Here is a 22677-nt window from a genome sequence, read left to right on the forward strand (position 1 = left end):
CACGTTTGAAAATGCTTGTTTTTTCTCTGGGCATACGAGGTCACAAACCTTCATCATGCACTTTTTCATGAACTCTCCCTCATTAAAGGGCCGGGCTGATTTTGCGATCTCTGCTGCCACTATATAACTAGCCTTTACAGCAGCCTCGCTTTGTGATGTGGCTTTTTTAAACATATTCTGTTGTGAAACCAAACTTCTTTTCATCTCCTCTACTTTCTGGCTCCTTTGAGTCATGTCCAGGTATTTGTCATGGTGTTTCGTTTCATAGTGTCGTCTAATGTTGTACTCCTTACTTACAGCCACGTTGACTCCACAAACAAGACAAACAGGTTTGTCTTTTACATATGTAAACAGATATTCTGCCTCCCACTTGTCCAGAAAGCTCCTGTTTTCTGCCTTTCTTTTCGCCATTTTTGGGAAGGGTTAGCTCGCTGACAGTTGTAGCGTCTATGTTGCTATGACTACTGTCACAGAGAAGAGAGCGTTTCTGGGTCCTGTCCTGATTGGCGCGCGAAAACAGCAGAGCATTATGGGATTCGTAGTATTAGTGGTGAATGCGCTGTATAATACCGGCGGGCCAGCTCTAGTAGTAATTTGGAATTGTCTCGCGGGCCAAATATAATTACCCCGCGGGCCAAATTTGGCCCACGGGCCAGAGTTTGACACCCACAGTTGTAGCGTCTATGTTGCTATGACTACTGTCACAGAGGAGAGAGCGTTTCTGGGTCCTGTCCTGATTGGCGCGCGAAAACAGCAGAGCATTATGGGATAGTATAGTCTATAGTATAGACAGTAGAGAGGCTATATACAGGAGAGAGGCTATACACAGTAGAGAGGCTATATACAGTAGAGAGGCTATATACAGTAGAGAGGCTATATACAGTAGAGAGGCTATATACAGTAGTGAGGCTATATACAATAGAGGGGCTATATACAGTAGAGAGGCTATATACAGTAGAGGGGCTATATACAGTAGAGGCTATATACAGTAGAGAGGCTATATACAGTAGAGGAACTCAATTTAACCTTGCGCAATACCCTAGATGCAGTTGCACCCCTAAAAACTAAAAACATTTCTCATAAGAAACTAGCTCCCTGGTACACAGAAAATACCCGAGCTCTGAAGCAAGCTTCCAGAAAATTGGAACGGAAATGGCGCCTCACCAAATTGGAACTCTTCCGACTAGCTTGGAAAGACAGTACTGTGCAGTACCGAAGAGCCCTTACTGCTGCTCGATCATCCTATTTTTCTAACTTAATTGAGGAAAATAAGAACAATCCGAAATTCCTTTTTGATACTGTCGCAAAGCTAACTTAAAAGCAGCATTCCCCAAGAGGATGACTTTCACTTTAGCAGTGATAAATTCATGAACTTCTTTGAGGAAAAGATTATGATTATTAGAAAGCAAATTACGGACTCCTCTTTAAATCTGCGTATTCCTTCAAAGCTCAGTTGTCCTGAGTCTGCACAACTCTGCCAGGACCTAGGCTCAAGAGAGACGCTCAAGTGTTTTAGTACTATATCTCTTGACACAATGATGAAAATAATCATGGCCTCTAAACCTTCAAGCTGCATACTGGAGCCTATTCCAACTAAACTACTGAAAGAGCTGCTTCCTGTGCTTGGCCCTCCTATGTTGAACATAATAAACGGCTCTCTATCCACCGGATGTGTACCAAACTCACTAAAAGTGGCAGTAATAAAGCCTCTCTTGAAAAAGCCAAACCTTGACCCAGAAAATATAAAAAACTATCGGCCTATATCGAATCTTCCATTCCTCTCAAAAATTTTAGAAAAGGCTGTTGCGCAGCAACTTACTGCCTTCCTGAAGACAAACAATGTATACGAAATGCTTCAGTCTGGTTTTAGACCCCATCATAGCACTGAGGCGGCACTTGTGAAGGTGGTAAATGACATTTTAATGGCATCGGACCGAGGCTCTGCATCTGTCCTCGTGCTCCTAGACCTTAGTGCTGCTTTTGATACCATCGATCACCACATTCTTTTGGAGAGATTGGAAACCCAAATTGGTCTACACGGACAAGTTCTGGCCTGGTTTAGATCTTATCTGTCGAAAAGATATCAGTTTGTCTCTGTGAATGGTTTGTCCTCTGACAAATCAACTGTAAATTTCGGTGTTCCTCAAGGTCCCGTTTTAGGACCACTATTGTTTTCACTATATATTTTACCTCTTGGGGATGTTATTCGAAAACATAATGTTAACTTTCACTGCTATGCGGATGACACCCAGCTGTACATTTCAATGAAACATGGTGAAGCCCCAAAATTGCCCTTGCTAGAAGCATGTGTTTCAGACATAAGGAAGTGGATGGCTGCAAACTTTCTACTTTTAAACTCAGACAAAACAGAGATGCTTGTTCTAGGTCCCAAGAAACAAAGAGATCTTCTGTTGAATCTGACAATTAATCTTAATGGTTGTACTGTCGTCTCAAATAAAACTGTAAAGGACCTCTGCGTTATTCTGGACCCTGATCTCTCTTTTGAAGAACATATCAAGACCATTTCAAGGACAGCTTTTTTCCATCTACGTAACATTGCAAAAATCTGAAACTTTCTGTCCAAAAATGATGCAGAAAAATTAATCCATGCTTTTGTCACTTCTAGGTTAGACTACTGCAATGCTTTACTTTCCGGCTACCCGGATAAAGCACTAAATAAACTTCAGTTGGTGCTAAATACGGCTGCTAGAATCCTGACTAGAACCAAAGAATTTGATCATATTACTCCAGTGCTAGCCTCTCTACACTGGCTTCCTGTCAAAGCAAGGGCTGATTTCAAGGTTTTACTGCTAACCTACAAAGCATTACATGGGCTTGCTCCTACCTATCTCTCTGATTTGGTCCTGCCGTACATACCTACACGTACGATATGGTCACAAGACGCAGGCCTCCTAATTGTCCCTAGAATTTCTAAGCAAACAGCTGGAGGCAGGGCTTTCTCCTATAGAGCTCCATTTTTATGGAACGGTCTGCCTACCCATGTCAGAGACGCAAACTCGGTCTCAACCTTTAAGTCTTTACTGAAGACTCATCTCTTCAGTGGGTCATATGATTGAGTGTAGTCTGGCCCAGGAGTGGGGTGAACGGAAAGGCTCTGGAGCAACGAACCGCCCTTGCTGTTTCTGCCTGGCCGGCTCCCCTCTTTCCACTGGGATTCTCTGCCTCTAACCCTATTACAGGGGCTGAGTCACTGGCTTACTGGGGCTCTCTCATGCCGTCCCTGGAAGGGGTGCGTCACCTGAGTGGGTTGATTCACTGATGTGGTCATCCTGTCTGGGTTGGCGCCCCCCCTTGGGTTGTGCCATGGCAGAGATCTTTGTGGGTTATACTCAGCCTTGTCTCAGGATGGTAAGTTGGTGGTTGAAGATATCCCTCTAGTGGTGTGGGGGCTGTGCTTTGGCAAAGTGGGTGGGGTTATATCCTTCCTGTTTGGCCCTGTCCGGGGGGTGTCCTCGGATGGGGCCACAGTGTCTCCTGACCCCTCCTGTCTCAGCCTCCAGTATTTATGCTGCAGTAGTTTATGTGTCGGGGGACTAGGGTCAGTTTGTTATATCTGGAGTACTTCTCCTGTCCTATTCGGTATCCTGTGTAAATCTGCGTGTGTTCTCTAATTCTCTCCTTCTCTCTTTCTTTCTCTCTCTCGGAGGACCTGAGCCCTAGGACCATGCCCCAGCACTACCTGACATGATGACTCCTTGCTGTCCGCAGTCCACCTGGCCGTGCTGCTGCTCCAGTTTCAACTGTTCTCCCTTATTATTATTCGACCATGCTGGTCATTTATGAACATTTGAACATCTTGGCCATGTTCTGTTAAAATCTCCACCCGGCACAGCCAGAAGAGGACTGGCCACCCCACATAGCCTGGTTCCTCTCTAGGTTTCTTCCTAGGTTTTGGCCTTTCTAGGGAGTTTTTCCTAGCCACCGTGCTTCTACACCTGCATTGCTTGCTGTTTGGGGTTTTAGGCTGGGTTTCTGTACAGCACTTTGAGATATCAGCTGATGTACGAAGGGCTATGTAAATACATTTGATTTGATTTGATTTGATTTAGAGAGACTATATACAGTAGTGAGGCTATATACAGTAGAGGGGCTATATACAGTAGAGAGGCTATATACAGTAGAGAGGCTATATACAGTAGAGAGGTTATATACAGTAGAGGCTACATACAGTAGAGAGGTTATATACAGTAGAGAGGTTATATACAGTAGAGAGGCTATATACTGTAGAGGCTATATACAGTATAGAGGCTATATACAGTAGAGAGGTTATATACAGTAGAGAGGCTATATACAGTAGAGAGGCTATATACAGTAGAGAGGCTACATACAGTAGAGAGGTTATATACAGTAGAGAGGCTATATACAGTAGAGAGGCTATATACATTAGAGAGGTTATATACAGTAGAGAGGCTATATACAGTAGAGAGGCTATATACAGTAGAGGGGCTATATACAGTAGAGAGGCTATATACAGTAGAGGGGCTATATACAGTAGAGAGGCTATACACAGTAGAGAGGCTATTTACAGTAGAGAGGCTATATACAGTAGAGAGGCTATATACAGTAGAGAGGCTATACACAGTAGAGAGGCTATATACAGTAGAGAGGCTATACACAGTAGACAGGCTATATACAGTAGAGAGGCTATATACAGTAGACAGGCTATATACAGTAGAGAGGCTATATACAGTAGAGAGGCTATATACAGTAGAGAGGCTATATACAGTAGAGAGGCTATATACAGTAGAGGGGCTATATACAGTAGAGAGGCTATATACAGTATAGAGGCTATATACAGTAGAGAGGCTATAAACAGACACCGGTTAGTCAGGCTGATTGAGGTAGTATGTACATATAGGTCTGGTTAAAGTGCCTATGCATATATGATGTACAGAGAGTAGCAGTAGCATAAAGAGGGGTTGGGGGGTGGTGGGACACAATGCAGATAGTCCGGGTAGCCATTTGATTACCTGTTCAGGAGTCTTATGGCTTGGGGGTAATACAAGCAAGAGCAGTGTCTGGGTTTTCCTTTTTAAATGTTAAGAAAAAATAACATATGGTGGATAAAATGTGTTTATGGATTTTTTAGTTTATAAATTATGTTCTTGTCTTTACGTGTTCTAGTGCTGATCTGGCAAACACACACACACACACACACACACACACAAACACACACACACACACACGTGTGTTATTCCAGTTCAGAAGGTTTTCCATAAGGGTGTTGTCACAGGACTCTTCCTGGGAGATCGGGCACGCTCATCGGATCCAGCTGTAAGTACTCAGTCACTCCGTCTCTCATGCTGTCCTCCGACATGCCACAGTACTGAATTTAAACATGTGTTACTATGAACTACTACTTTGAGCGGTTAACTATTTTGTTCAATGTCTTCTCTCTTGTAAATGTGATTTATTTTTATTTTTTATTGACTACATGGTAACCGTCGCATGTCACACTGCCGGCTGGCGTTGCGCTTCCTGAAACAGCGCTGCTATGACATTTGGAGATCTAGGCTACAGTTCCGCAATCAATCTGCACTTGTCTTGTTTCAAAGTTTCCTATCTGTAGTTTAACTTTTTCCTACATTTATAAAATCATTAGTAAATTATTTATTTCTGTAGCCAGTGAGCGAATGAAAATAGTCAGGCGCGCCTTGTAGTTGTTTCTACAGAACTCCCAGAAATACATTCTGTATCCGGACAGCTGGAGTTTATTAATACATCCCCTTACCCTTTCAGCACGCTACATGGCGCGCTCAGCATGGAGCAAGAAATCGCACCTATAATAGGTTCCTGGACGCAGTAAGAGAAGCAGTAGTGTCAACGAATCACTGCACGGAGTTGAGAAGGTGTGTCAGTGGGCCAGTATGGGATTTCTCTTTCTCCATGTAATATCAAATCAAATCAAATCAAATTTATTTATATATAATACACAGTAGAACAATGCTGTCTGTCTGTCCTATTGTGCCTGTTGTCATAAATGTTGGCATCGCATATCTCTGCATGTTTACATTGATGATACCACTCTTTACCCACAGGTGACCAACATGGGTGAATAATGTACACTCACCAGGTCTGACAGAGACAATCTCACAAGGGCCAATCAGCAGTTCCCTATATCCATTTTTTGGGGGACTTATAAATGAATGATATGTACCCATTTGATTGTTGAAGATTATAAACTGGGTGGTTTGAGCACAGAATGCTGATTGGCTGACAGCCGTGGTATATATCAGACCGTATATCACGGTTATGACAAAACATGTATTTTACTGCTGTAATTATGTTGGTAACCAGTTTATAACAGCAATAAGGCACGGCTGCTGTAATTATGTTGGTAACAGCAATAAGGCACGGCTGCTGTAATTATGTTGGTAACCAGTTTATAACAGCAATAAGGCACGGCTGCTGTAATTGTGTTGGTAACCAGTTTATAACAGCAATAAGGCACGGCTGCTGTAATTACGTTGGTAACCAGTTTATAACAGCAATAAGGCACGGCTGCTGTAATTACGTTGGTAACCAGTTTATAACAGCAATAAGGCACGGCTGCTGTAATTATGTTGGTAACCAGTTTATATTAACAATAAGGCACGGCTGCTGTAATTATGTTGGTAACCAGTTTATAACAGCAATAAGGCACGGCTGCTGTAATTATGTTGGTAATCAGTTTATAACAGCAATAAGGCACGGCTGCTGTAATTATGTTGGTAACCAGTTTATAACAGCAATAAGGCACGGCTGCTGTAATTATGTTGGTAACCAGTTTATAACAGCAATAAGGCACGGCTGCTGTAATTATGTTGGTAACCAGTTTATAACAGCAATAAGGCACGGCTGCTGTAATTATGTTGGTAACCAGTTTATATTAACAATAAGGCACGGCTGCTGTAATTATGTTGGTAACCAGTTTATAACAGCAATAAGGCACGGCTGCTGTAATTATGTTGGTAACCAGTTTATAACAGCAATAAGGCACGGCTGCTGTAATTATGTTGGTAACCAGTTTATAATAGCAATAAGGCACGGCTGCTGTAATTATGTTGGTAACCAGTTTATATTAACAATAAGGCACGGCTGCTGTAATTATGTTGGTAACCAGTTTATAATAGCAATAAGGCACGGCTGCTGTAATTATGTTGGTAACCAGTTTATAACAGCAATAAGGCACGGCTGCTGTAATTATGTTGGTAACCAGTTTATAATAGCAATAAGGCACGGCTGCTGTAATTATGTTGGTAACCAGTTTATATTAACAATAAGGCACGGCTGCTGTAATTATGTTGGTAACCAGTTTATAATAGCAATAAGGCACGGCTGCTGTAATTATGTTGGTAACCAGTTTATAACAGCAATAAGGCACGGCTGCTGTAATTATGTTGGTAACCAGTTTATAACAGCAATAAGGCACGGCTGCTGTAATTATGTTGGTAACCAGTTTATAACAGCAATAAGGCACGGCTGCTGTAATTATGTTGGTAACCAGTTTATAACAGCAATAAGGCACGGCTGCTGTAATTATGTTGGTAACCAGTTTATAACAGCAATAAGGCACGGCTGCTGTAATTATGTTGGTAACCAGTTTATAATAGCAATAAGGCACGGCTGCTGTAATTATGTTGGTAACCAGTTTATATTAACAATAAGGCACGGCTGCTGTAATTATGTTGGTAACCAGTTTATAACAGCAATAAGGCACGGCTGCTGTAATTATGTTGGTAACCAGTTTATAACAGCAATAAGGCACGGCTGCTGTAATTATGTTGGTAACCAGTTTATAATAGCAATAAGGCACGACTGCTGTAATTATGTTGGTAACCAGTTTATATTAACAATAAGGCACGGCTGCTGTAATTATGTTGGTAACCAGTTTATAATAGCAATAAGGCACGGCTGCTGTAATTATGTTGGTAACCAGTTTATATTAACAATAAGGCACGGCTGCTGTAATTATGTTGGTAACCAGTTTATAATAGCAATAAGGCACGGCTGCTGTAATTATGTTGGTAACCAGTTTATAACAGCAATAAGGCACGGCTGCTGTAATTATGTTGGTAACCAGTTTATAACAGCAATAAGGCACGGCTGCTGTAATTATGTTGGTAACCAGTTTATAACAGCAATAAGGCACGGCTGCTGTAATTATGTTGGTAACCAGTTTATAACAGCAATAAGGCACGGCTGCTGTAATTATGTTGGTAACCAGTTTATAACAGCAATAAGGCACGGCTGCTGTAATTATGTTGGTAACCAGTTTATAATAGCAATAAGGCACGGCTGCTGTAATTATGTTGGTAACCAGTTTATATTAACAATAAGGCACGGCTGCTGTAATTATGTTGGTAACCAGTTTATAACAGCAATAAGGCACGGCTGCTGTAATTATGTTGGTAACCAGTTTATAACAGCAATAAGGCACGGCTGCTGTAATTATGTTGGTAACCAGTTTATAATAGCAATAAGGCACGACTGCTGTAATTATGTTGGTAACCAGTTTATATTAACAATAAGGCACGGCTGCTGTAATTATGTTGGTAACCAGTTTATAATAGCAATAAGGCACGGCTGCTGTAATTATGTTGGTAACCAGTTTATAACAGCAATAAGGCACGGCTGCTGTAATTATGTTGGTAACCAGTTTATAATAGCAATAAGGCACGGCTGCTGTAATTATGTTGGTAACCAGTTTATATTAACAATAAGGCACGGCTGCTGTAATTATGTTGGTAACCAGTTTATAATAGCAATAAGGCACGGCTGCTGTAATTATGTTGGTAACCAGTTTATAACAGCAATAAGGCACGGCTGCTGTAATTATGTTGGTAACCAGTTTATAACAACAATAAGGCACGGCTGCTGTAATTATGTTGGTAACCAGTTTATAATAACAATAAGGCACGGCTGCTGTAATTATGTTGGTAACCAGTTTATAACAGCAATAAGGCACGGCTGCTGTAATTATGTTGGTAACCAGTTTATATTAACAATAAGGCACGGCTGCTGTAATTATGTTGGTAACCAGTTTATAACAGCAATAAGGCACGGCTGCTGTAATTATGTTGGTAACCAGTTTATAACAGCAATAAGGCACGGCTGCTGTAATTATGTTGGTAACCAGTTTATATTAACAATAAGGCACGGCTGCTGTAATTATGTTGGTAACCAGTTTATAACAGCAATAAGGCACGGCTGCTGTAATTATGTTGGTAACCAGTTTATAACAGCAATAAGGCACGGCTGCTGTAATTATGTTGGTAACCAGTTTATAACAGCAATAAGGCACGGCTGCTGTAATTATGTTGGTAACCAGTTTATTACAGCAATAAGTCACGGCTGCTATAATTTTGTTGGTAACCAGTTTATAACAGCAATAAGGCACGGCTGCTGTAATTATGTTGGTAACCAGTTTATAACAACAATAAGGCACGGCTGCTGTAATTATGTTGGTAACCAGTTTATAACAGCAATAAGGCACGGCTGCTGTAATTATGTTGGTAACCAGTTTATAACAGCAATAAGGCACGGCTGCTGTAATTATGTTGGTAACCAGTTTATAACAGCAATAAGGCACGGCTGCTGTAATTATGTTGGTAACCAGTTTATAACAACAATAAGGCACGGCTGCTGTAATTATGTTGGTAACCAGTTCATAACAGCAATAAGGCACGGCTGCTGTAATTATGTTGGTAACCAGTTTATATTAACAATAAGGCACGGCTGCTGTAATTATGTTGGTAACCAGTTTATATAAACAATAAGGCACGGCTGCTGTAATTATGTTGGTAACCAGTTTATATTAACAATAAGAAACGGCTGCTGTAATTATGTTGGTAACCAGTTTATATTAACAATAAGGCACGGCTGCTGTAATTATGTTGGTAACCAGTTTATAACAGCAATAAGGCACGGCTGCTGTAATTATGTTGGTAACCAGTTTATAACAGCAATAAGGCACGGCTGCTGTAATTATGTTGGTAACCAGTTTATAACAACAATAAGGCACGGCTGCTGTAATTATGTTGGTAACCAGTTTATAATAACAATAAGGCACGGCTGCTGTAATTATGTTGGTAACCAGTTTATAACAGCAATAAGGCACGGCTGCTGTAATTATGTTGGTAACCAGTTTATATTAACAATATGGCACGGCTGCTGTAATTATGTTGGTAACCAGTTTATAACAGCAATAAGGCACGGCTGCTGTAATTATGTTGGTAACCAGTTTATAACAGCAATAAGGCACGGCTGCTGTAATTATGTTGGTAACCAGTTTATATTAACAATAAGGCACGGCTGCTGTAATTATGTTGGTAACCAGTTTATAACAGCAATAAGGCACGGCTGCTGTAATTATGTTGGTAACCAGTTTATAACAGCAATAAGGCACGGCTGCTGTAATTATGTTGGTAACCAGTTTCTAACAGCAATAAGGCACGGCTGCTGTAATTTTGTTGGTAACCAGTTTATAACAGCAATAAGGCACGGCTGCTGTAATTATGTTGGTAACCAGTTTATAACAGCAATAAGGCACGGCTGCTGTAATTATGTTGGTAACCAGTTTATAACAGCAATAAGGCACGGCTGCTGTAATTATGTTGGTAACCAGTTTATAACAGCAATAAGGCACGGCTGCTGTAATTATGTTGGTAACCAGTTTATAACAGCAATAAGGCACGGCTGCTGTAATTATGTTGGTAACCAGTTTATAACAGCAATAAGGCACGGCTGCTGTAATTATGTTGGTAACCAGTTTATAACAACAATAAGGCACGGCTGCTGTAATTATATTGGTAACCAGTTTATAACAGCAATAAGGCACGGCTGCTGTAATTATGTTGGTAACCAGTTTATATTAACAATAAGGCACGGCTGCTGTAATTATGTTGGTAACCAGTTTATATTTACAATAAGGCACGGCTGCTGTAATTATGTTGGTAACCAGTTTATATTAACAATAAGGCACGGCTGCTGTAATTATGTTGGTAACCAGTTTATATTAACAATAAGGCACGGCTGCTGTAATTATGTTGGTAACCAGTTTATAACAGCAATAAGGCACGGCTGCTGTAATTTTGTTGGTAACCAGTTTATAACAGCAATAAGGCACGGCTGCTGTAATTATGTTGGTAACCAGTTTCTAACAGCAATAAGGCACGGCTGCTGTAATTATGTTGGTAACCAGTTTCTAACAGCAATAAGGCACGGCTGCTGTAATTATGTTGGTAACCAGTTTATAACAGCAATAAGGCACGGCTGCTGTAATTATGTTGGTAACCAGTTTATAACAGCAATAAGGCACGGCTGCTGTAATTATGTTGGTAACCAGTTTATAACAACAATAAGGCACGGCTGCTGTAATTATGTTGGTAACCAGTTTATAACAGCAATAAGGCACGGCTGCTGTAATTATGTTGGTAACCAGTTTATAACAGCAATAAGGCACGGCTGCTGTAATTATGTTGGTAACCAGTTTATAACAGCAATAAGGCACGGCTGCTGTAATTATGTTGGTAACCAGTTTATAACAACAATAAGGCACGGCTGCTGTAATTATATTGGTAACCAGTTTATAACAGCAATAAGGCACGGCTGCTGTAATTATGTTGGTAACCAGTTTATATTAACAATAAGGCACGGCTGCTGTAATTATGTTGGTAACCAGTTTATATTTACAATAAGGCACGGCTGCTGTAATTATGTTGGTAACCAGTTTATATTAACAATAAGGCATGGCTGCTGTAATTATGTTGGTAACCAGTTTATATTAACAATAAGGCACGGCTGCTGTAATTATGTTGGTAACCAGTTTATAACAGCAATAAGGCACGGCTGCTGTAATTATGTTGGTAACCAGTTTATAACAGCAATAAGGCACGGCTGCTGTAATTATGTTGGTAACCAGTTTCTAACAGCAATAAGGCACAGCTGCTGTAATTATGTTGGTAACCAGTTTCTAACAGCAATAAGGCACGGCTGCTGTAATTATGTTGGTAACCAGTTTATAACAGCAATAAGGCACGGCTGCTGTAATTATGTTGGTAACCAGTTTATAACAGCAATAAGGCACGGCTGCTGTAATTATGTTGGTAACCAGTTTATAACAACAATAAGGCACGGCTGCTGTAATTATGTTGGTAACCAGTTTATAACAGCAATAAGGCACGGCTGCTGTAATTATGTTGGTAACCAGTTTATAACAGCAATAAGGCACGGCTGCTGTAATTATGTTGGTAACCAGTTTATAACAGCAATAAGGCACGGCTGCTGTAATTATGTTGGTAACCAGTTTATATTAACAATAAGGCACGGCTGCTGTAATTATGTTGGTAACCAGTTTATAACAGCAATAAGGCACGGCTGCTGTAATTATGTTGGTAACCAGTTCATAACAACAATAAGGCACGGCTGCTGTAATTATGTTGGTAACCAGTTTATAACAGCAATAAGGCACGGCTGCTGTAATTATGTTGCTAACCAGTTTATAACAGCAATAAGGCACGGCTGCTGTAATTATGTTGGTAACCAGTTTATAACAGCAATAAGGCACGGCTGCTGTAATTATGTTGGTAACCAGTTTATATTAACAATAAGGCACGGCTGCTGTAATTATGTTGGTAACCAGTTTATATTTACAATAAGGCACGGCTGCTGTAATTATGTTGGTAACCAGTTTATATTAACAATAAGGCACGGCTGCTGTAATTATGTTGGTAACCAGTTTATAACAGCAATAAGGCACGGCTGCTGTAATTATGTTGGTAACCAGTTTATAACAGCAATAAGGCACGGCTGCTGTAATTATGTTGGTAACCAGTTTCTAACAGCAATAAGGCACGGCTGCTGTAATTATGTTGGTAACCAGTTTATAACAGCAATAAGGCACGGCTGCTGTAATTATGTTGGTAACCAGTTTCTAACAGCAATAAGGCACGGCTGCTGTAATTATGTTGGTAACCAGTTTATAACAGCAATAAGGCACGGCTGCTGTAATTATGTTGGTAACCAGTTTATAACAGCAATAAGGCACGGCTGCTGTAATTATGTTGGTAACCAGTTTATAACAACAATAAGGCACGGCTGCTGTAATTATGTTGGTAACCAGTTTATAACAGCAATAAGGCACGGCTGCTGTAATTATGTTGGTAACCAGTTTATAACAACAATAAGGCACGGCTGCTGTAATTATGTTGGTAACCAGTTTATATTAACAATAAGGCACGGCTGCTGTAATTATGTTGGTAACCAGTTTATAACAACAATAAGGCACGGCTGCTGTAATTATGTTGGTAACCAGTTTATAACAGCAATAAGGCACGGCTGCTGTAATTATGTTGGTAACCAGTTTATAACAGCAATAAGGCACGGCTGCTGTAATTATGTTGGTAACCAGTTTATAACAGCAATAAGGCACGGCTGCTGTAATTATGTTGGTAACCAGTTTATAACAGCAATAAGGCACGGCTGCTGTAATTATGTTGGTAACCAGTTTATAACAGCAATAAGGCACGGCTGCTGTAATTATGTTGGTAACCAGTTTATAACAGCAATAAGGCACGGCTGCTGTAATTATGTTGGTAACCAGTTTATAACAGCAATAAGGCACCTCAGGGGGTTTGTGATATATGGTCAATATACCACGGATAAGAACAGCCCTAAGCTGTGGTATATTGGCCATATACCACACCACCTCATGCATTATTGCTTAAATATAACTTAGAAATGGCTTATGAGCTTAGCTCAACCGTTGTACCCCATCAGAACCTAAAACAAAACCTTGTTTAATGACAATGCTTTGTAAACAAACATTGTATAGCCTCAAAAAAAATTGGTCAAAACTAGAAAACATTACAAACAAACCATTTAATATAATGGATGGTCCGTCCTTGTCTCCATCGCGCTCTAATTCTTTGACTTTGAGAGTGGTTCCATTTCTTCAGCCCCGTCCCACTGCTTTGTACCGAAACGTCGGTGGTGAGATCACTTTGTTATTGTTTCAACTGCTGATTACCACTTTGAATAACTTTATCATGGCTATTTCAATGAAATGAAACCGTTGTATTTGGCTAGAGTTAAGTATTCCATGTATGTTGATTGGTTTCGTTGAGGATGAAAGTGTCCGTCGAAATAGTTTATTCAAAAAGTTCTCTTCGGTTGCAAACTCCGGCCCAGGAGGTGGCGGTATAACATAATTTTTTGGTGATATACATACTCTATTCCAGGAGGTGGCAGTATGTCACGAACCGGCTCAAAGCCTGTAACAAAGGGAGACAACGTGGAGATAAGGCGTAACAAAATATATATTTATTAACTAAAGCAACTAAGGAAAATATACAATGGTGTGTGTAATCAGTAATCAGTAGTGTAAGTGAGTGTTTTGCATGCATGAATGTGATAATGTAGGGTGTTGAAAGGTGCCAAAGCAAACAAACAAAAGGCCAGCAAGAACCACAACACAATCTACAAAGGTGTCTGCATGGAGAGAGTCTCCTCCATGAATGTGGAAGAGGTCTATTTATCCTGGGAGACACCTGGCCCAGGTGTTTCCCATGAAGCTGACGACCCTCCCAACTCCGCCCACCGGCATCCTAATAAGGAAACAAGAACAAAGACAGAATACGGCAGACAGAGTGGGAGGGTCGTCACACAGTATAACATAATTGTTTGGTGATATACAAACTTTATTCCAGGAGGTGGCAGTATAACATAATTGTTTGGTGATATACAAACTCTATTCCAGGAGGTGGCGGTATATTTACCCTGCTTTCACACAGTCAACTTTCTGTTTCTCTGAAGTGATGTCTTTACATGAGTGTCTGTCTGACATGTCCAACACAACATTTGGCTTTTCATTACAAACAGCCAATGAGATCTAATAGTACTCCACACAGACTGGTCAGATATCAGTCTGTGACTATAGGTCTGTAGTTCACACACACACACACACACACACACACACACACACACACACACACACACACACACACACACACACACACACACACACACACACACACACACACACACACACACTTGCAGCAGGGGCTTTAGACAGCCACCCAGGGCGACACCACTCCTGGTGTCAGGGGAAAAGGGACGTTTCTGCACAATGGGCTGTAGTACACTCTATCTAACCGATTGTTTCCCCCCTCTCTCACAGGTACTGCACCTCTCCCACCACCATCCTGAGTCGCACACCTGAACACCCACCACACCACCGAACCATACCAACTGAGTCACACACCTGAACACCTGAACAGCCACTAGACCACCTCAACACCTGAACAGCACCACACCACCTGAACACCTGAACAGCCACTAGACCACCTGAACACCTGAACAGCACCACACTACCTGAACACCTGAACAGCCACCACACCACCTGAACACCTGAACAGCCACCACACCACCTGAACAGCACCATGGGAGAGTGCCACCAGGCCAAGTTTGACCCAAAGACCTACTTCAACTACTGCTACCAGTTTGCTGCTGTCCCGGGCCAGAAAGACAACAGCCGCTTCGTCTCCTTCGTCCTCTGTCAGCTCAGCAAGACCTTCTCAACAGGTAGACGACAGGGACAGTAGATCACTCTGTGTCATTGATTCCAATAGTATGTAATTTCATTGGTGTGTCTAGGTGTATTGATAAGGCAATTGGTGTGTCTAGGTGTATTGATAAGGCAATTGGTGTGTCTAGGTATATTGATAAGGTAATTGGTTTGTCTAGGTGTATTGATAAGGTCATTTGTGTGTTTAGGTGTATTGATAAGGTAATTGGTGTGTTTAAGTGTATTGATAAGGTAAGTGGTGTGTCTAGGTGTATTGATAAGGTAATTTGTGTGTTTAGGTGTATTGATAAGGTAATTGGTGTGTCTAGGTGTATTGATAAGGTAATTGGTGTGTCTAGGTGTATTGATAGGGTAATTGGTGTGTTTAGGTGTATTGATAAGGTAAGTTGTGTGTTTAGGTGTATTGATAAGGTAATTGGTGTGTTTAGGTGTATTGATAAGGTAAGTTGTGTGTTTAGGTGTATTGATAAGGTAATTGGTGTGTTTAGGTGTATTGATAAGGTAATTGGTGTGTCTAGGCATATTGTCACATCTTCAATGTAAGCCTACTAGAAAGCGTTTCCTCAGGCCTGGAGGGAAGCAGAAGTCATTCCGCTACCCAAGAATAGTCAAGCCCCCTTCAAATAGTCGACTGTTACCAACCCTTAGTAAACTTCTGGAAAAAATAGTGTTTGACCAGATAAAATGCTCTTTTAATAAACTGACAGACTCTCAGCACACAGCATATAGGGAAGGACACTCAACAAGCACAGCACTGACACAAATGACTGATGATTGGCTGAGAGAAATTGATGATAAAATGATTCTGTTTTGTTTCAGATTTCAGATTTTTTATTTTTGTACCCCATTTTTTTCTCCCCAATTTCATGGTTTCCAATTGGTAGTTACAGTCTTGTCTCATCGCTGCAACTCCCGTACGGACTGGGGAGAGGCGAAGGTCGAGAGCCATGCGTCCTCCGAAACACAACCCAGCCGCACTGCTTCTTAACACAATGCACATCCAACCCGGAAGCTAGCCGCAACAATGTGCCGGAGGAAACACCGTACACCTGGCGACCGTGTCAGCGTGCACTGCGCCCGGCCCGCCACAGGAGTCGCTAGTGTGCGATGAGACAAGGATATCCCTGCCGGCCAAAACCTCCCCTAACTTTTGACATTATCGATCATAGTCTGCTGCTGGAAAAACATATGTGTTATGGCTTTACAACCCCTGCTATAACGTGGATAAAGAGTTACCTGTCTAACGGAACACAGAGGGTGGAAGCTTCTTCTCTTCTTGTTTAGGCCCCTTGCTTTTTAAATTTTTTACTAACGACATGCCACTAACTTTGAGTAAAGCCAGAGTGTCTATGTATGCGGATGACTCAACACTATACATGTCAGCTACTGAAATGACTGCAACACTCAACAAAGAGCTGCAGTTAGTTTCAGAATGGGTGGCAAAGAATAAGTTAGCCCTAAATATTTCTTAAACTAAAAGCATTATATTTGGAACAAAACACTCACTAAAACCCTAAAGCTCAACTAAATCTTATAATAAATAATTGAGCAAGTTGAGGTGACTAAACTACTTGGAGTAACCTTAGAATGTAAACTGTCCCGGTCAAAACACATTATTACAACAGTAGCTAAGATGGGGAGAAGTCTGTCCATAATAATGCTCTGCTCTACCTTCTTAACAACACTATCAACAAGGCAGGTCCTACAGGCCCTAGTTTCTACCTTCTTAACAACAATATCAACAAGGCAGGCCCTACAGGCCCTAGTTTCTACCTTCTTAACAACACTATCAACAAGGCAGGTCCTACAGGCTCTAGTTTCTACCTTCTTAACAACACTATCAACAAGGCAGGTCCTACAGGCCCTAGTTTTGTCACACTTGGACTACTGTTCAGTCGTGTGGTCAGGTGCCACGAAAAAGGACTTCGGAAAATTGCAATTGTCTCAGAACAGGGCAGCACGGCCGGTCCTTGGATCTACACAGAGAGCTAACATTAATAATATGCATGTCAATCTCTCTTGGCTCAAAGTGGAGGAGAGATTGACTTCATCACTACTTATGTTGAATACACATAGTTGTCTGTCTAAACTACTGGCACACAGCTTGGACACATACATACCCCACAAGACATGCCACCAGAGGTCTCTTCACAGTCCCCAAGTCCAGAACAGACTATGGGAGGCGCACAGTACTACATAGAGACATGACTACATGGAACTCTATTCCACAGTACTACATAGAGCCATGACTACATGGAACTCTATTCCACAGTACTACATAGAGCCATGACGACATGGAACTCTATTCCACAGTACTACATAGAGCCATGACGACATGGAACTCTATTCCACAGTACTACATAGAGCCATGACGACATGGAACTCTATTCCACAGTACTACATAGAGCCATGACTACATGGAACTCTATTCCACAGGACTGCATAGAGCCATGACGACATGGAACTCTATTCCACAGTACTACATAGAGCCATGACTACATGGAACTCTATTCCACAGTACTACATAAGGCCATGAGGCCACACACACACACACACACACACACACACACACACACACACACACACACACACACACACACACACACACACACACACACACACACACACACACACACACACACACACACACACACACACTATACATACAGATGGATTTAGTACTGTAGATATGTGGTAGTGGTGGAGTAGGGGCCTGAGGGCACACAGTGTGTTCTGTGAATGTATTCTAAAGTGTAACATTTTTTATAAACTGCCTTAATTTTGAAGAGTAGCAGCTGCTTTGACTGCAGCTAATGGGGATCCATAATGAATACAAATAAGGTATTTCTATTTTAGTTTTTTTATGCATACATTTGCAAAAATGTCTAAAAACCTGTGTAGGCTTTGTCATTATGGGGTATTGTGATGTCATTATGGGGTATTGTGATGTCATTATGGGGTATTGTGATGTCATTATGGGGTATTGTGATGTCATTATGGGGTATTGTGATGTCATTATGGGGTATTGTGATGTCATTATGGGGTATTGTGATGTCATTATGGGGTATTGTGATGTCATTATGGGCTATTGTGATGTCATTATGGGGTATTGTGATGTCATTATAGGGTATTGTGATGTCATTATGGGGTATTGTGATGTCATTATGGGCTATTGTGATGTCATTATGGGGTATTGTGATGTTATTATGGGGTATTGTGATGTCATTATGGGGTATTGTGATGTCATTATGGGGTATTGTGATGTCATTATGGGGTATTGTGATGTTATTATGGGGTATTGTGATGTCATTATGGGGTATTGTGATGTCATTATGGGGTATTGTGATGTCATTATGGGGTATTGTGATGTCATTATGGGGTATTGTGATGTCATTATAGGGTATTGTGATGTCATTATGGGGTATTGTGATGTCATTATGGGGTATTGTGATGTCATTATGGGGTATTGTGATGTTATTATGGGGTATTGTGATGTCATTATGGGGTATTGTGATGTCATTATAGGGTATTGTGATGTCATTATGGGGTATTGTGATGTCATTATGGGGTATTGTGATGTCATTATGGGGTATTGTGATGTCATTATGGGGTATTGTGATGTCATTATGGGGTATTGTGATGTCATTATGGGGTATTGTGATGTCATTATGGGCTATTGTGATGTCATTATGGGGTATTGTGATGTCATTATAGGGTATTGTGATGTCATTATGGGGTATTGTGATGTCATTATGGGGTATTGTGATGTCATTATGGGGTATTGTGATGTCATTATGGGGTATTGTGATGTTATTATGGGGTATTGTGATGTCATTATGGGGTATTGTGATGTCATTATAGGGTATTGTGATGTCATTATGGGGTATTGTGATGTCATTATGGGGTATTGTGATGTCATTATGGGCTATTGTGATGTCATTATGGGGTATTGTGATGTCATTATAGGGTATTGTGATGTCATTATGGGGTATTGTGATGTCATTATGGGGTATTGTGATGTCATTATGGGGTATTGTGATGTTATTATGGGGTATTGTGATGTCATTATGGGGTATTGTGATGTCATTATAGGGTATTGTGATGTCATTATGGGGTATTGTGATGTCATTATGGGGTATTGTGATGTCATTATGGGGTATTGTGATGTTATTATGGGGTATTGTGATGTCATTATGGGGTATTGTGATGTCATTATGGGGTATTGTGATGTCATTATGGGGTATTGTGATGTTATTATGGGGTATTGTGATGTCATTATGGGGTATTGTGATGTCATTATGGGGTATTGTGATGTCATTATGGGGTATTGTGATGTCATTATAGGGTATTGTGATGTCATTATGGGGTATTGTGATGTCATTATGGGGTATTGTGATGTCATTATGGGGTATTGTGATGTCATTATGGGGTATTGTGATGTTATTATGGGGTATTGTGATGTCATTATGGGGTATTGTGATGTCATTATGGGGTATTGTGATGTCATTATGGGGTATTGTGATGTTATTATGGGGTATTGTGATGTCATTATGGGGTATTGTGATGTCATTATGGGGTATTGTGATGTCATTATGGGGTATTGTGATGTCAGTATGGGGTATTGTGATGTTATTATGGGGTATTGTGATGTCATTATGGGGTATTGTGATGTCATTATGGGGTATTGTGATGTCATTATGGGGTATTGTGATGTCATTATGGGGTATTGTGATGTCATTATGGGGTATTGTGATGTCATTATGGGGTATTGTGATGTCATTATGGGGTATTGTGATGTCATTATGGGGTATTGTGATGTCATTATGGGGCATTGTGTGTAGATTGATGTGGAAATACTTGTTGTCACGCCCTGGCCATAGAGAGGTTTTTATTCTCTATTTTGGTTAGGTCAAGATGTGATTTGGGGTGGTTCATTCTATGTCATCTGTTTCTTTGTTTTTGGCCTGGTATGGTTCCCAATCAGAGGCAGCTGTCCATCGTTGTCTCTGATTAGGAATCACACTTAGACAGGCCTTTTTCCCTCTTTCATTTGTGGGATCTTGTCTTTGTTTGTTGCATGTGTTGCACTTCATAGCTTTTCGTTCGTTGATGATTGTTTTTGGTAGAACATTTAATATATTAAAGAAAACGTGCGCTTACCACGCTGCACCTTGGTCTCATTCCGACGACGATCGTTACATTGGTTTTTATCCATTTTACAATAAGGCTGTAATGTAACTAAATGTGGCCAAAAGGGAAGGGGTCTGAATACTTTCTGAATGCACTCTATATAACGGACATTTAAATACATATCAACAGAGAATGAACGAAACTGTGTTGTTTCTCTCCTCAGGGAAGTACAGGGGCCAGAGGCTGATAGAAGTGGGTACAGGGCCAACCATCCACACGCTGATCAGTGCCTGTGAGTACTATGATGAGCTCGTGGTGTCGGACTACGTGGACAGCAACAGGAAGGAGATTGAGAAGTGGCTGAAAGCCGAGGAGGGATGTTTAGACTGGAACGCTCACCTCCAGTATGTCTGTGATCTGGAGAGGAAAAGGTACAGTAATCCTGTTGTTTTTTTTTTACATTAACTTACTGGCATCTGGTTACCTGAAAGTTACTGTAAAAAAAAAAAAGTACAGTACGTTACCATACATTCCAAAGAAACTTACTGTAAAATGTACTGTATTTTTACAGTGCAGATACAGGTTAGAAGTTGTACGGTTTCAACTATGGTTAAATAAATGTTTTGTAAATGTAGGTATCCCTCTTTTCGCTTCATTTCTTTCTTGTAATCGATGTATTCTATTTACTTCTAAAAACCTCATTCTCCTTCTGTCTCTGTCTCTCACCAGAACCCCAGCGATCATCTCAGACACTCTCCGTCAGAGGGTTAAACAGGTTCTAAAGTGCGACATCTGCCTGGAGAACCCGTTCCACCCTGTCACGGTTCCTCCGGCGGACTGTGTCCTCTCCTCGCTGTGCCTGGAAGCGGCGTGTAAGGACCGCGAGTCCTACCGCCACTCGCTGTCCTCCATGGTGGACCTACTGAGGTCTGGAGGGGTCCTGGTCCTGATCGGGGACCTGGATGAGACCTTCTACACGGTGGGAGAGCAGAGGTTCGACTGTGTCAACCTGAGCGAGGAGTTCATCACCGAGACGCTGTCGAAGCTGGGACTGTCTGTGGAGGAGTTCACTCTGCAGCAGGCTGAGGACCGGGACAGCAACCACAAGTGTGACTACGCCGCCTCCTTCCATCTCATCGCCATCAAACACTGATCACCTCTAGTACGTTTATGTAAGAAACTATGTAACACTCTGTGGTTGTGTTATGGGTTATTATACACAATAAAAAGAGGGGTTGGCGGGTGGTGGGACACAATGGTTGGTCGGCCCAATTGAGGTAGTATGTACATGAATGTATAGTTAAAGTGACTATGCATATAAGATAAACTGAGTAGCAGTAGCATAAAGAGGGGTTGGGGGGTGGTGGGACACAATGCAGATAGTCCGGGTAGCCATTTGATTAGCTGTTCAGGAGTCTTAAGGCTTGGGGGTAATACAAGCAAGAGCAGTGTCTGGGTTTTCCCTTTTAAATGTCAAGAAAAAATAACATATGGTGGATCAAATGTGTTTATGGATTTTTTAGTTTCTAAATGATGTTCTTGTCTTTACATGTTCTAGTGCTGATCTGGCAAACACACACACACACACACACACACACACACACACACACACACACACACACACACACACACACACACACGTGTGTTATTCCAGTTCAGCAGGTTTTCCATAAGGGTGTTGTCACAGGACTCTTCCTGGGAGATCGGGCACGCTCATCGGATCCAGCTGTCAGTAATCAGTCACTCCGTCTCTCATGCTGTCCTCCGACATGCCACAGTACTGAATTTAAACATGTGTTACGACTTTTTTTGTTTTGTTTTTTGGAATGGATTATTGTAATTAATATTTTTATTATTATTATCTCTCATTTCTTTCCAAACCCAATTTATCCGGGACAGGGAGAGATAGAAACGGACACATGGAACAGAGGATGTCAGACAGGAACATTCACTCTGCATCC

The 22677-nt window shown here is 41.2% G+C and overlaps 1 protein-coding gene across 3 annotated transcripts; it reads left to right on the forward strand.

Moving 5' to 3' along the window:
* The first annotated feature begins 5227 nt into the window (after positions 1-5227).
* On the forward strand, positions 5228-22167 carry LOC139419374 (nicotinamide N-methyltransferase-like). Of its 3 annotated transcripts, none has more exons than XM_071169317.1 (4): positions 5228-5295; positions 15179-15582; positions 20940-21147; positions 21446-22167. In XM_071169317.1, the coding sequence occupies exons 2-4, from the start codon at positions 15441-15443 to the stop codon at positions 21867-21869; spliced, it is 774 nt and encodes a 257-aa protein (XP_071025418.1). In that variant the 5' UTR covers positions 5228-5295; positions 15179-15440; the 3' UTR covers positions 21870-22167. The 3 variants fall into 3 exon arrangements, 2 of the variants coding, with proteins under 2 accessions (XP_071025418.1, XP_071025419.1); XM_071169318.1 differs by lacking the exon at positions 5228-5295 and adding an exon at positions 5779-5870; XR_011635397.1 differs by lacking the exons at positions 20940-21147; positions 21446-22167 and adding an exon at positions 16406-16938.
* Positions 22168-22677: the final 510 nt, after the last annotated feature.

The sequence above is a fragment of the Oncorhynchus clarkii genome, chromosome 10 (assembly GCF_045791955.1).
Source record: "Oncorhynchus clarkii lewisi isolate Uvic-CL-2024 chromosome 10, UVic_Ocla_1.0, whole genome shotgun sequence".
In the NCBI taxonomy this organism is placed as follows: domain Eukaryota; kingdom Metazoa; phylum Chordata; class Actinopteri; order Salmoniformes; family Salmonidae; genus Oncorhynchus; species Oncorhynchus clarkii.

Coding starts and splice junctions, on each gene's coding strand:
- LOC139419374 (XM_071169317.1), top strand. CDS start 15,441: ATGGGAGAGTGCCACCAGGCCAAGTTTGACCCAAAGACCTACTTCAAC. Junction 15,583..20,939: donor CAGCAAGACCTTCTCAACAG/GTAGACGACAGG, acceptor TTCTCTCCTCAG/GGAAGTACAGGGGCCAGAGG. Junction 21,148..21,445: donor TGTGATCTGGAGAGGAAAAG/GTACAGTAATCC, acceptor GTCTCTCACCAG/AACCCCAGCGATCATCTCAG.